We start from the raw sequence: 15,867 nt of genomic DNA, 5'->3' as shown, positions 1-15,867 counted from the left end.
CGCTTGTTTTCAATTGATGGATCGGATCTGTAGGTAGGAGAGGCGGAAGGCCCAAACCATTGCACACAGGGTTCAGATGATGGTGGAGAGAAACCGTGACCCAGAACGTTCTAGACTTTGGTTTTAGAAAAGCTGAGGTGTTGCCCTAGTTTCCCCCAAAGACAAAGACACAGTGAACTTCCTTTCTTTCTTTTTTTCCTCCTGACAAATTTCATCTATTTTAAATACATGTTCTCTACAGATGCTCTCGCTGTTCTTTTTCTCCAATTAAAAAGTACAAACATGAGAGTCTAGTCATCGAACTCTCTGCAAGACAGAGAATAAGTGCATGTCCTGTACTATTCCATTCCAATATAATTTAATTCATCTTATTTTATACGGCCCAAATTACAAATTTGCCTCAGAGGGCCTTACAATCTGTACACATACGACATCCCTGACCTTTGACCTCACATCGGATCAGGAAAAACTCCCAAGAAATAGAAGAAAAAAATTCCACGTGGAAAAAAAGGGAGGAAACCTTGAAGAGAGCAACAGGGGAGGATCCCTCTCCCCAGATGGACAGAAGCAACAGATGGCATGTGTACAGAATGAAGCATTACAGAGTTACATAAACACATTCAATGAATCAGGGAACAGTCGCGTTGTTTAATTCCTAAGCATAGAATTCATGATGTAAAATGTATAGAAAAGCCCATTTTGAAAAGAAAAAAAAGAAAACTAAGGTAACCCTCGTGGAGGAAAACAAATGTAGGCTGAAATAACAACCTGCGCTGATCGCCTCGACACCAGATGACACAAAAAAACCAATAAGCTTGACCGTAGTCTCCGATGTGGGTCTCTCTCGCAGGCCCAGTGTGGCTGCAGCACTAATCCCCAATTCTGCATGAAACGCGGTCTCCATCCTCATTAACCCAGATGTGGGTATTAATAAAGATGAAAGCAGGTCTAGACTAGAAACGGGGCAGAGCAAGTCCTGGTTTCAGAACGGTTCCACTCAAAGTGGGACAGCTTCACACCCCCTCCTCCGTCGACGAGGGAATAGAGTCTTGTGTCGATATTTAAAGAAATACCTACCCACCCGGCCCTTTTTTAATTGGTCCCACCTCTCCTGAGGTTTGAGAGAAATGAGAAGCTGAGAATATCTCCAAGCTGCATTGATGAGAAATGTCAAGTTGATGGAAACATATTAAAGTTATTCCTTTAACTGAGCATTTCGGTGACGTCTTCTGATTGCGGTAAAACGGGATCAATTCTGTAGCCTGTGTGTCTATTTAGAGACACCTATTGACACCCGTCGATCTCCGCCAGCGCAAATGATGTTTCTATTCCTTCCGGATTTGGTGTGAGAAACGGGATTTAAAATGTGACACAATGACAGCCGCAAGACTGTAAATCTGTTGGGAAACAACGTCTTACACAGAGCAAACATCCCCTGGCGGATGGAAAGAATTATACAAAAACAGACAGGGAGAACACCGACGGGGACCAAACTGGACGACACGATGACGGGCTCATGACACGACTCATTGTGTTAACCATCAACCAGGAGACTGAAAAACAGACAGAATTAAGTGGAGATACACTACCGTTCAAAAGTTTGGGATCACTTAGAAATGACTTTATTTTTCAAAGAAAAGCAGTTTTTTCAATAAAGATAACATTAAATTAATCAGAAATACACTCTACATTGTTAATGTGGTAAATGACTATTCTAGGTGAAACGTCTGGTTTCTAATGAAATATCTCCATAGGTGTATAGAGGCCCATTTCCATCAACTATCACTCCAGTGTTCTAATGGTACATTGTGTTTGCTAATCGCCTTAGAAGACTAATATCTGATTAGAAAACCCTTGTGCAATTATGTTAGCACAGCTGAAAACAGTTATGCTGGTGATATAAGCGATACAACTGGCCTTCCTTTGAGCTTGAAGTTTGAAGAACAAAATGAATACTTCAAATATTAATCATTATTTCTAACCTTGTCAATGTCTTGACTATATTTTATATTCATTTGATAAATAAGTGTGATTTTTCATGGAAGACACAAAATTGTCTGGGTGATCCCAAACTTTTGAACGGTAGTGTAGTTTTAATAGAAAACATTTTCTGCATCATTTCAGAAAAAACACTTGAAAAAAAAACTAAAAATGTGATGAACCGGTGTGCCGTTCATTCCCGGTTGATAATAGATAAATCCAACGGAAGGAAGCGAGCACAGTTGTTGGCGCCGCAGTGGCACTCCTTCCTCTGGAGTCCATCCGTCCGACCGGTCCGTGCGTCCGCGTCCCTTTGCGTGGACAGCAGCTCCGCGGGGAGCCGGTTCCTGTACCCCCCCGTGTAGTCGAACGTCAACTCCTCCCGCGAGTCGACGCTCCGCCCGGCAAACAGCGCCAGCCGAGGAACCGCGGAGTGCACGCGCACCGGCTGCATGACCAGGTTGGGCTGGCACGAGTGGTTGAGGAAGCGGCCCACGTTCCCCACGGCGGCGGGGTCCACGAACGTCTCGGCGACGGGGCCCGCGCCCGCGTGCTCCCTCACGGCGATGATGTAGTTGTTCTCCCCGACTCTCTGGGCGAGCTGTCGCCGCCTGGCCTCCTCGAGGCCGATCACCTCGCCGGCGTACTCGCACACAAAGGTCCCGCGTGGGACCGCCTCCAGCGCTCGCACTCCCCAGCCTTTGTTCCCGGTGGCGTACACCTCCAGTCGGAGTCGTAAGCCTCCCTGCACCACCCGGTTGGAGCAGGCCTCGCTGCAGGCGCAGAGGGCGTTGCACTCGAACACGGGTGAGCAGTAGCCGGAGTCCGTCGGGCCGAGGTTCAGCAGCGCGCCGGCGCCGTCGTACGCGGGGCCGCGCGCCCGCGGGCAGGGGCAGGTCGGAGTGCGGCAGGAGCGGGAGCGGCAGGAGCATCCAGGAAGGGTGACCTCGCTGGGGTCAGTGGTGCAGCCGGGGCCCTGAACGTTATCCGGGGAATACTGAAGAGTGACAACATGGAGAAGTTCAAGTTTACATTTTGGAACTGGGAAATAACAAATACATGTGTTTTCAATGATCAAAATTGCTTTTTGACAATCATTTAAGTACATTTTGCAGGCTGCAGCTTTTACATCGTGAGGTTCTGCTGTTTGCTTTTTGGTCTTGTGTCCTAGTTTTGGAATATTTTCCAGGTAAAACAAGACATTTGAAGGCATCGACTGGAGCATTACGAAGTCGAGAGTTTGTTTGTTTGTATTTTTTATTCAGTCAATCAAATCAAATACAATACAAAATTATCCTATAAAAAAAAATTACAAAAGAGAGAGACTGAAAAGGTATCGGTAGAAGCAAAAAAATGCTTATAAATTCCTATCCTAAATTGACATCAAAATAAATCAGAAAATTAATATATAATAAAGAAAAAATAACAAAAACAACAACAATAAACAAGATAAAAAAACAAAATATATTTATATATACTACCACATACATCTTCCATATTAATCCATTTTTAATTACATTTATAACTCAAGGATTTTTTTATAAATAATTCCCTTAAAAAACGAAAAGGAGTTCACCATTCTTACTTCTATTTCAACATTATTCCATAATTTGACTCCTACAACAGAAATACATCTTCTTTTAATACCTTTTTTAGCCTTTTGTACCGTGAACTTGCAAACATCTCTCAAATCATATTTACACTCATGTATTGAAAATAAACTTTGTACACAGTCTGGCAGTGACTTTGCTTTAGCTCTGTACATTGTCTGCATTATTTTATAATAAACCAAATCATTAAATTTTATAACTCGAGATCTGTAAAATAGAGTCACGGTAAAGACTGAAAAGATCAATCAAGACAATAATAATCTAGTTGCAGGCTGAGTTTAGAGCCATCGACCCACTTGAACGACACATGCAAGTTTGTCCACTTTCAGCTGTGAAGATGAATTTCATGTGCATGGGACGTTTACTTTTTGTTTTTAAGCAGTCAGAACAGTCTTATAGAGCATCGTGAGCAAAGAGTGTCACCGAGGACAGAACTGCAGGACTAATAAAGGGTTATCTGATCTGTATTGTGGTCAGAGGATGCGTCTGTAATGAGTTGCTGTTATCTGCTGGTAAAACAGTGCATTTCATTTGATTACATTTCATCGCCTGCAGGTTGGTTTGCTTTCTTGTTGACACAAATCAGGTTTTCTGGGACAAAGCCAAAGCAGGAGATTATTCTTTCAACATGGTCACCTGTTTATAGAAATTATCTCATATGTTTCCACACACAAGTCAATTATATTGCAGTGCATTTCTGACTATATAAATAAATATATATATATATGCATTTGGAAAGTCCATAATTAGTATTGATATCTGGAGTTTGAGCATGTCCCATGATAAATCATATTAGTCACATCACAATATCTGCACAATTCTCGCTTTTCACAACTTTGAGGGGTTATTTAGATGAGCCGATACTATCTCACTGTCAGCACAGACACCGATACTACTGTAGTTCCGGTGTCTGATAAATAACAGAGATATGTTTGAGCTAGAAACATTTTATAAAATAAAAAAAGAAGAACACACATGTATAAGGTCACACTTCTTACCAGTGATTATTGATTATCGGTAATGGTTGTAGTGTAATATCTATTCATTATATAGTATCACGTCAGATCAGAGAGGGAGGGAGGGAGGGGAGGGGGGGCACTGGTGACCCACAGCAGCACCAATCAGCTCGTAGATGATCGACTGGATCTCTGGACTCAGTTGTGTCTTGTCATGCATGTTTATTCTCTGGTTTCTAACAGATGTGATGAGGCATCAATAGGCTACGACACTGACAATAATCACATTACAATATCCCTGTTGCTACAGTTTACAGTGTGAGAGAGAGAGAGAGAGAGAGAGAGAGAGAGAGAGAGAGAGAGAGAGAGAGAGAGAGAGAGAGAGGCTACACGGAAGTAAACATTACCTGAAACTCGGGAAACGTCGTGTCGGCGGAAGTCGGCTCGATTAAAACCAGAACATTCTCGAGGCAGTTGCTCAAATCCACACGTCTGTCGGTACTCATATCCGAAGTAACTTTTTTGTTTACATGAAGCAGCGGCTGGTTAACTAGGATGTGAAGAAGAAGAAAAAACACACCAAGAAGCTGTCACTTCCGGTAGTTTAACGACACGCGAGCTCCCTCTAGAGGCGCGTCTGTGTTATTACATCCCTGTGATGACCCTCGTGGTCTGACCGTCTGGTCTCACTCAGGACAAACACAGCCCAGCACGAGATGATTGTTTCATCTCGATTACTGTGGAGGAAAAACAGTACAGGTGATCTCATAGTTGGTTTATTCTGTTTTATTTTATGGGCCCGAGCAGCGTTACAGCATTCAAAAGTGTATTAATTTAGACAGCTGCAGGGATATCATGCGGCCTGCAGGTGGCAGTACTAGTTAGGCAAAACGCTGCTACTCCTCCTGTGAAGCCACAGCTGAAATGAGAGAGACAGATCGTTTTGATCCATAGTCAGAATCAATTAAAACAAATGGCAAACACTTGAAATTGCATCAAAATGGATGCAATGTTTTATCCTCTTAGAGTCTTCCTTCTTGATGAAGCCTTCTTGTCATGCGTCTTTTCTCAAGATGGAGCACATTAAATGCCAGAGAGCATATATTCCAACAACCCACATTGAAATAAAAATGAAACATTGGCCATGTGACGCTGTGGATTCATCGAAACCCAGACTAAAAGATATGAAGAGTGACGATTCAAGGCCTTTTCACACTGAAGTTCAGCTCCACACTTCAGGTGATGGGCAGATGACGTCTGACACTGGTGTTCAGTTACTCTAGCGCTGAATGGTCTCCAGAGTGGAGGATGAAAAGTCATCTCGTTACTTTTTATTCTTCACAGGGAGACATTGAAAGCTATGTCGAGTGTGTTTCCATGTCACCTTTCTATGGGTGTTGTGTTATTCATGTGCAGTGGTTTATTCTCTGGTGGCCATCTAAAGGCAGATGTAGGGGAGGTCACATTGTCAGCTGGCATTTGTTCACGCTGCACACAAGTAACCAAGGTTTTTTCTGATTGATAATCATCCTTCATCTTTGTCCTTGGGCAACATTAACGCCGTCAGTTCTTTTGTACTGCCGGGTTTCTCCTTTGTGCATACTCAATCACAAGCTCAAGAAAATTGTACGAGTATTTAACAAAGAGCTTGATTGGCAGTTTTGCTGGAAGGAATGTGGCCTTCATTACTCAACTGTTGTGCTCCATTATGAGATATTCAAAGAAGGAAAAAGCTTTCAAATTGCATGTCAGTGCATATTAGTTTGAACGCTGATAATAATAAAATGTGACGTGTTTTAAAGAGACGGCCCGTCAAGATGGAAATACAAAGTCATCATTCTCACAGTGTATGTAAGTGAAATCACCATGAAGTCACCAATTAGTTTGTGAACTACTGTTTTGAAGTCTCGAGCATTTTGGCAGTTGCCATTTAGTTTATTTAGTCATCATCATCATCATCATCATCATCATCATCATCATCATCATCATCATCTTGTTTTAGAGGATAGGTTGGAGCTAATTACCGAATGCTTAGGCAACCAAAAAAAAACATAAATAGAATTAACTTTCATGATTTAAAACACTCAACACACACAAATGTTTCTCAGACCGGAAAACGGCGTGGTGGCGACCTAAAGCAGTGGTTCTTAACTGGTCTGGCTGAGGGACCGCACCATCAACCCCTAAATGACGAGCCCAAATCGAGGAATATGTTCAACTTCTCAAATTTATTTTACTGAAAAGATGGTACATTTTGAACCTGAGATAGTAGAGAATATGTATGCCGGCACAAAAACAAGTTTACTCATAAACCAAAACGACCAGCTGGTGATGCTAGAGGGAACTATTCCCTTTCACGCTCAATTAGCTGCATTTTGATTAAAAAACAAAAAGTGCATCTTCAGGACACAAGGTATTACCACATACATACCAATTCAGCCTTTTTTAAACAGACTGCACCATGCTTTCATGCACAAATGGGACATAAAAAAAGTCCATCTAAGAAGTAGTCCAAAAAAAAAAATTACTCAAATTACCTAACTTTAACGGAGGATACTCACTCACTGAATCTATAACAAACACTTCACTTTGGAAAAGGTCTAAATAAATTAAACAAAAAGTGCAATTCAAAAGGATTCATATGCAACATTAACTTTTCTTGTGATTAACTTTACCAGTAGGTAAATACTGAAACACATTGTGCTTTACAGACCATTAAGCAGCACTGACTTCCACCTGAGGTGTACCACTGACATCGACTTCAGTCTGGAGGAATTTCTAATGGAAGAACTGGGGATGTATTTTGTTCTTGGCAAGAGTCTCAACGTCTGGAGTTCCAGTTGATGAGGCCACTCTGAGGTCTTAGTAGTGATTAGTGAGGTCATAGTAGTGAGGTCATGCTCAATGTGCAGTCTATTCTTGTGTTTAGTCTCCAGCTGAACCCGAGCTGAGAGGCCACCCTCACAGAGATGGGCAGTGCTGCAGGGCAGCCGGGCTTTTACTGCTCGAGTGTGAAGGGAAGGATGCTCGCTGATCACGCTGCTGCACCAGAACTGGGAGAGGCTCACCTCCCGGGAATTTCTTTTTCCAGCGTGCGGTCACATGACAGCTCAACCAGCCGACACTCTCCGTTGCTTGGCAACGTGACGCTTTAAATGTCAATTACACGCGGGTCACGTACGCAGTCGTCATCCCTCGGTTTCTGGGTAAAGAGTAATCATTAAACCGTCAGGATTTCAGCTCGTATGAACAGGACATTACCTTTCCAGCGTACCTCTGCATGATAAAACATCTGTACATACATGCTCACTACCAAGCTCTTGACACTGTTTAAAAAAAAAAATCTGTTCTTTGCACTTCGTTTAATGTAGTTCACACTTGGATGACATCTTTTAATGTTCCATTGAGCACTCGGACCATATCCTTTGCTGCCAGGGCCTCTCCATGTCAAAAGAAACATTGGTGTCAAGTTGCATTGGGAGCCTTTTTCAAGAATTCTCCTCACGACCTCCAAGTTTATTTTTCTCCTGTCATGCAGGCGGCGCCATCAGTGGTGACGCCGACACACACGTCCCAGCTGAGGCCCACGGGACTCGAGTCCAAGTCCACGCAGCTGAACACGTCCTCGGCAGTCGCCGTGGTCGGGAGCGCTCTTGTTCCCGTGAGTCTCCTTCCCACACGTAAACGAGTAACACTGCTTTACCTGTTATGTCTGTAGATTCGTCCGTTTGTAATGCAAAGTGACCGTTTGGCTCAATCGAGCCATGGTCTGTTCTTTGATGTCTTCAATTCGCCTACTTCTCTTGTCATTTGACAGAGGAACTGTCTTCAGTTGATCTGCTGCGTATCGATCCAACATCTCTCAGCATGTCCATGGCCGCAGGTAAGATGCACCGAGTGCCTGTTGTTGCTTCGAGCACGAAGAAGTGAGACACGTTTGTGATGTCCTCGGGTCCTGAGGTCTTCTTTGAAAGTATTCCACGGGTCGATCTTTGAGAGAAGAGTGCTTCGTTTCCAAATGCCGCTTCAGTTTGGACGGCTTCGTGCTTTCTTGTGCCAGAACCTCGCTGCACAAAACACACTGAGGTTTTCTTGCCCTCTTTTGCCCTAAATATACGAAAAAAATTTAACGAAACTTACACAACAAAAAACACATTTTCAAATGGGTCCGGGGCATGAAACCATTTCACACCACAAATGAATGTGTTCATTAATTTCTCTGGGCCTTTAATTAAAGCCTAAATGATCATTCTGATGAGTGCATTTCAAAGGATTTGGTGAAAGAGTTGCATAATCGGCCTTGTGTGCCCCCTTATTTTACAGCAGTGATAACACAAAGTATCTTCCATTGCTCAGTCTAAACACTCGGGAGGTGCTTTTTTTACAGCTTTTGGAAGATGCAAGGTTAATTTGGGGGGAGTCCCTTTAATTGAATGATCTAACAGATGTTCCACTTGTGTTCCTGTGGTCTTTTAAAAAAAGGCCTCTCCTGGTGGATACAGCATGACTTGACATCGTGGTTCCCGTTGTGTCGTCTGACAATGGGAGTGAAACGGCTTGACCCCCAGAGGTTTTCGAAGGAGCTCTTTATTCTGACAACTCCACTGGGTTCATCAAAGGCGGTGAAACAAACGGGGAGACGGAGAGCATCGGGAAAACTCTGCGATTTGAATTTTGAAATCAAGGTGAGAAAACACGAGAGAGGAAGAATCAAATAGACCAAATTTCACTCCGTTCAAACTTTTGCATGAAAACTGCCCCCCCCCCTGCCGAAATCATCCCATGAGACTCCCATGGGCGCCCTTCCGTCGCTGCCAGGCAACTGCAGCGTCGGTGTGATTCACTCGCATGGCGAAGCAATTAGGCGGGAACTCGAGCCTCCTGAGGCTAAGCAGCATATCTAGCTCTTCACTCCGAGTTTGAAGGATGAATGAAGTTTGACGGAAAGGGTCGTAAACAGATTAATACTATTTTGATTTATTTTCCTGAAACTTTTTGGCTTTTGCATCAGAGCTTGTGACAAAACACACACATGCAAAAAGTTAAAGGACACAAACAAAAACACAAGTGTGATCGCCTGGATTCTTGTTGGCATATGATTTTAATACAGATTATCTTTTCTGCAAAAAACTTTGTGTGTAAAAAAAACAACTGCTTTTCTGCACGAAATGAGCTTCAGGTGGACATAAGCGTCGAAATAGATTTATTTTGATCAAATTAAAATGGCTAGCACAAAATGACAATAACAAGATTACAAATGGCCGGGTCAAGATCAGGACTTTAATACCGTATTGTAGGGCACTCTGTGGAGCACATAATTCACAGGACTAGTAGGGTGGCTTACAATACACGTGACCGGGTCCCTTTAAGAGCTGGGATTGTAACCAGGGCAACGAGGTGGCGTTGAGGGGTTAAAGGTGACGAGTTGTCAGTGTCACGGGAGATTTGTTTGTGTGAGTGGAATAAACGACCGCAGAGGTGTGCAGCCAAAGAAACCAACTTTGTCTGCTGCGTTCATTCCCACGCTCCGACCTTGGTGACCCTGATGTGATACTGACAACTCGTCACCTTTAACCCCTCAACGCCACCTCGTTGCCCTGGTTACAATCCCAGCTCTTAAAGTACCACATTTCATGTCTCACTCTCCTATTTGCTCTCATAATTACGATGTGCAGAAACAAAAGTCTTGCAGCGGTTCACGGAGTAAAAGGGGAATAACAGTAGTGCGTAATCTCCAGCCATCAATGCACATCTTTTGGGTATCAAATCAGCGAGGCGCGCGTTCCCTGTAAAGACGATGAATCTCTCAAGAGGTTCTGTTCACCCGATCCAATCAATACCCAGCTATGGGTCAGTGTCTGTGTTTCAAATGAGGTGTAATAATCACACGGGAACCGTCGGGCATGTAGAGAGACATAAAGAGTCTCCTCTCAGACAATAGGAGTTCACGGTCGCTGTGCCTCGTCAAACTCGGCCGGGACCTCCGTTAAATTCTGAGTTAAACGTTTGTTTTCATTTAAAATCTTGTTGGTCAGTTCAGGTCTAGTAGCAGGACGACCTGCCAGTCGTGGGTTATGAACAGCACCACTGTAGCAGGTCTCACGCCGCTACCCGTGGGTTTCCCCCAAAAGCTCCGCGGATCAGCCATGCCCAAAGAGACCAAGGTTCCGTTTAGAAACATTCTTTATTTATATCACACGCACAACACAGAGCAGACCGCACGACGACGCGTCTGCTCACTCTTCTCTCTACCTCCAGCTCTGCTGACTGATTGTCAATCAGCCAGCAGCCGAGGCCAGATTGGAGACAGCTGCCACAACCACATACCCGTTTGGACCACTGAGGTACGAAGAGGCACAGGTGTCACATCTTCTGTAACTTTTAGCCGTGGTAATAGCAAACGCTGTGTGTGCACTCACTGCCCTTTACGAGCACCCCCCCCCCCCCCCCATCAGTAATGATCACGCAACCAAACTGGCGTGCATATTTTCGCGAGCGGTCGCTACATTCTGCCTTCAGCGCGCATCGAAATATAAAATGATTACAACACGCAGCAATGAGAAGTCTTTTAACGACGTGTCATCATCAAGGAAGATGGAGAAGAAGAAAAATACTTTTTAACAATGGATGGCAACTTTATTTTGTTCCGCATATAAAATGGAACCTAGTTGATGTGAACATTAGCAAATATTTGCTATTAGTCAGAAATAAATGGATTATAATAAAGATAGACAAAGCCACATTTCAGAATTCTTTATGCATTCTACTTAAAAAAATAGTTGATAATATTATATTATTAATGTGGTGGGGAATGCTGCCATAGTGAATGCAGTCGGGTTATTGAACGCAGCGGTATCACATAATATAACCACTGTATTGGAAAATAATCTACATTTTTACCTCAGGTTGCATTACAGAAAAAGTCTGGGGTTCACCAAGTCATTAGGATTCTGTCTGGTGCCTGAGCCATTGAATCTATTACATCATGATATATTTGACTGGGAAAGTTATAACGTTGACCCCTGGGCACCACGTGTGTCTTCACTAAGTGCTCATTCAATTCATTTCAGATTCCGAGGACCTATAGCTGCTACCACGGCTAACGAAAATATTGAGCCTCAACCCGGACCGATCCGTTCAAACCTCGAAGCTCAGTCGAAACTCATGTTTTAATGTAAATCAGGAACAAGACCCGTTTGGATTTCCTGGGTCCACAGATGGTCGACCTTCTCTGACCTGCTTTTTTAATGTCAACGTTGTGCTGGAGGGAAAAGTCAGAGGCAGCATAAGGTCACACACACACACACACACACACACACACACACACACACACACACACACACACACACACACACACACACACACACACACACACACACACACACACACACACACACACACACACACACACAGAGGAGAGCATGTCGTATTTTGATGACCGGGCAATCGATGAAGGAATGGAGCGAGGCCACCTCTTGTTTGAATTGTCTCATTATCGTTTCAAACTTCATGACATAAAATGGAGCGTTGTCCCATCGAAACCAGAACGAGCGTGCTTATATTCTAATAGTCTTTTGTTTATTCCGCAGCCTTGGAATAGTCTCGTATGTGTTTGCCATGCATTGTGACTTCCTTTTAGACAGCCCTGACAGTCGGAGATGGAAGTGAACGCCGAGCCGTGGTGTCAGCGGTGAGACTTATAACACAACTACAGTTATACTGCAGGCAAAAAAGAAAAGAAAAAGCGAAGCTGTTTAATTGGACCCTGAGAGAATACACCACAACAATCGGTCCAACAATTCATAATGCACTTAACAGATGATTGAGATTACCGAAATGCGTTATGCCTTCACACGTATGCCTGTGATTCTTCTCTCCCGCAGTGCGCCTCCATCATTCAGATGGTATAGAAGAAATTAACTTATCACAATTAAGTCCTGCAATTAAAAAGAGACGTACAATAAGAAGTAAAACAAGCATCTCCTCTATTACACCCGGGCTGAATTCTCGTGTTATAAGGTCGAAAATATGCAACAACGTCACCAGCTCCAGATTCTGGATTAGATTCTGCAGGCAGAGGAGAAGAGACGTCCCGCCACTCTCCAATGAGGTACTTCATGACTAGTTGGTGGAACTCATTGCCCCCGTGCTGCAGAGACTGCATTTGTTTATTTTTCCATTTTCATAATGGTTTCCACTGTACGGTCACCATTTCACGGAATACACTAATTGCATTCTGATAGAAAGAACTAATGCAGTCGCACTACGCACATATCTTTTGTATAGATTGGTGTTTACCGAGCCAGGGAAAATGATTTCCATGCCATCAAAATGTGCCAGGAGGAGTACTCCTCCCAGAAGCATCACGCAGGTGTTGATACGGTGGTCTGCACCGATGGTGAGAACCCATGGACAGAAATTAAAAGAAGCAGCTGATGAATAAACCAGGTGTTCAATGTAGTCTCTGCTCCTATGTGCTTTTATGTTCCATCTTAAACCCTGAGTGTCGATGTTTCTGCGTGGATTCAAGATGCCAGGCTGTACACCCATGTGCCTTTTTAATCTTTCTTTATTACCCTTTTCTTTCTCCATGCCTGCCGGCTGGCAAACCCGTGTTTAACCTCACAATGCTTATGAATTGATATTTATTCCCCTTGGGCGGTCTGGAGAAATGCAAAAGTGTTCATTAAGGGCTCAATATGTCAGCGAGAGAGACTTCAAACACTTGATGAGTTGACAGATTTGACAAAGGACTTTGGGGTGTGATTTATGAAAAGTCTGTGAATGTGGAGAAAACCCTTGATTTCATGCTCAGGGTTCACCATGACATGTCGTGGTCCTGATGCTCAGAGAACCCAGTAGCTTCAACGTCACCACCTTCTGCAGATCCCATCTCGTCAGTCCAACTCCCCTCACCTGCCTCTGATCACCTCGTTAGTCCCTCATTCCCTTCACCTGGTCCTCACGCCCTTCTCACCTGCAGCCCATCCCCTCATTACATTACATTACATTACATGTCATTTAGCCGACGCTTTTATCCAAAGCGACTTACAATAAGTGCATTTCAACCTAGAGTACAAACTAAGAATAACAAGAATACAGGAAGTAACATTTCCTCAACATAGTCGAACTACAAAAGTACCATAAGTAAGTGCTATTTAAGTGCCACTGAAGTGCAAATCTGTGTTTTAATCCAGATATAGTCAGAAAAGGTGTGTTTTCAGTCTCCGACGGAAGATGTAGAGACTTTCTGCTGTCCTGATGTCAGTGGGGAGCTCGTTCCACCACTGAGGAGCCAGGACAGCAAACAGTCTGGATTTCGAGTGATTAGCTCGAGGTGCAGGAGGCACAAGTCGATTGGCTGTTGCCGATCGGAGCGAACGTGCCGGGGTGTACGGTGTGACCACATCCCGGATGTAGACGGGGCCCGATCCGTTCAGAGCACGGTACGCCAGAACCAGTGTTTTGAAGCGGATGCGGGCAGCCACCGGTAACCAGTGGAGAGAGCGGAGGAGCGGAGTGGTGTGGGTGAATTTCGGGAGGCTGAAGACCAGTCGAGCTGCTGCATTCTGGATGAGCTGCAGAGGTCGGATGGCCTTAGCAGGTAGACCAGCCAGGAGGGAGTTGCAGTAGTCAAGGCGTGAAATGACCAGAGCCTGGATCAGAACCTGTGCCGCCTTCTGAGTAAGAAGAGGCCGTATTCTCCTGATGTTGTGCAGCATGTACCTACAGGAACATGCTGTCGCAGTGATGTTGGCCGTCAGGGAGAGTTGACTGTCGAGTGTCACCCCGAGGTTCCTGGCAGTCAGGGTAGGGGCCAACACAGAGCTGTTGAAGGTGGTAGTCAGGTCATGGGTTGGGGAGCCTTTCCTTGGAAGGAATAGTAGCTCGGTCTTGTCAGGGTTGATCTTCAGGTGGTGAGCAGACATCCACTGAGAGATGTCAGTCAGACAGGCAGAGATTCGCGCCGCCACCTGTGTTTCGGACGGTGGAAACGAGAAGATCAGTTGGGTATCATCAGCATAGCTATGGTAGGAGAAGCCATGCGAACGAATGACAGAGCCGAGAGAATTTGTGTACAGAGAGAAGAGGAGGGGACCCAGGACGGAGCCTTGAGGAACCCCAGTAGTGAGAGGACAAGGATCAGACACAGATCCTCTCCAAGTTACCCGGTAGGTGCGGTCTTTAAGGTAGGAAGAGAAAAGAGCGAGTGCAGTGCCTGAGATCCCCAGGTCCTGAAGAGAAGAGATAAGGATCTGGTGGTTCACGGTGTCAAATGCTGCAGAAAGGTCGAGAAGGATAAGGACAGAGGAGAGAGGCTGCTCTAGCAGTGTGAAGCTGCTCAGAGACAGCCAGGAGGGCAGTCTCTGTCGAGTGGCCGGCCTTGAATCCAGACTGGTGAGGGTCAAGAAGGTTGTTACTGTGGAGATAGGAGGACACTTGGTTAAAGATAGCTCGCTCCAGAGTTTTGGAGAGAAAAGGAAGAAGAGAGACCGGTCTGTAGTTGCTGACTTCAGACGGGTCGAGCGTGGGTTTCTTCAGGAGAGGGTTGACTCTCGCCTCCTTCAGAGAGTTGGGGAAACAACCAGTTGAGAGTGAGCTGTTAATAAGATGGGTGAGAAAGGACAGAAGATCAGGAGCAATAGCCTGGAGAATGGGAGACGGGACGGGGTCAAGGGCGCAGGTGGTCGGTCGAGCGGAGGACACCAAGCTAAGAACTTGATTGGGAGACAGGGGGGTGAAAGAGGAAAGAGAGGGGGATGAAGAAGTTAGTGTTGGTGAGGTGATAGAAGATGGATTAGTAAAGGAGGAGCGTATGTCGTCTATCTTGTTTGTAAAGTAGTCGACAAAGTGGCTCGGCAAAAGGGTGGAAGGAGGAGGGGGACAGGGGGATCAAGGAGGTTGGAAAAGATAGAGAAGAGTTTTTTGGGGTTAGAGAAGGAAGACTGAATTTTGGTCAGGTAGAACGAGCTTTTGGCTGCAGAGATAGAGGAAGAGAAGGAGGAGAGGAGAGATTGATAGAAGAGCAGGTCTTCCGCTTGATTCGATTTGCGCCATTTTCTTTCCGTCGCTCGCAGGGTGGCTCTCTCGGCACGCACCGAGTCCGACAACCACGGAGCCGGAGAGGATTTCCGAACCGGTCGTGTCTTAAAAGGACAAAGAGAATCAAGAGATGAAGACAGGGAAGAGAGGAGAGTGTCTGCGGCAGAGTGAGGCTGCATGAGTGAGAAGCAGTCAGTTGAGGGGAGAGCAGATAGGACAGAGGAGGCCAGAGAGGAGGGACAGAGGGTGCGAATGTTGCGGCGTACAGGTGCAGAGTC

General features: G+C 44.9%; 1 protein-coding gene across 1 annotated transcript; it reads right to left on the bottom strand.

Annotated features, from left to right (window-relative positions):
* Positions 1-341: 341 nt before the first annotated feature.
* Positions 342-5,116, bottom strand: setmar (SET domain and mariner transposase fusion gene). The gene is made up of 2 exons (XM_056437460.1): positions 4,954-5,116; positions 342-2,977 (listed from the first exon to the last, which is right to left on the bottom strand). Exons 1-2 carry the CDS (start codon positions 5,050-5,052, stop codon positions 2,174-2,176), a joined length of 903 nt encoding a protein of 300 aa, XP_056293435.1. The 5' UTR covers positions 5,053-5,116; the 3' UTR covers positions 342-2,173.
* Positions 5,117-15,867: the final 10,751 nt, after the last annotated feature.

This window comes from Pseudoliparis swirei, chromosome 18 (genome assembly GCF_029220125.1).
Source record: "Pseudoliparis swirei isolate HS2019 ecotype Mariana Trench chromosome 18, NWPU_hadal_v1, whole genome shotgun sequence".
In the NCBI taxonomy this organism is placed as follows: domain Eukaryota; kingdom Metazoa; phylum Chordata; class Actinopteri; order Perciformes; family Liparidae; genus Pseudoliparis; species Pseudoliparis swirei.
This window is presented reverse-complemented; position numbering and strand designations above follow the sequence as displayed.

Bases quoted from the DNA above. Each gene is read 5' to 3' on its own strand.
- setmar (XM_056437460.1), bottom strand. From the start codon at position 5,052: ATGAGTACCGACAGACGTGTGGATTTGAGCAACTGCCTCGAGAATGTT. The intron at 2,978-4,953 runs GTAATGTTTACT...GTCACTCTTCAG, and splicing joins CGACGTTTCCCGAGTTTCAG to TATTCCCCGGATAACGTTCA.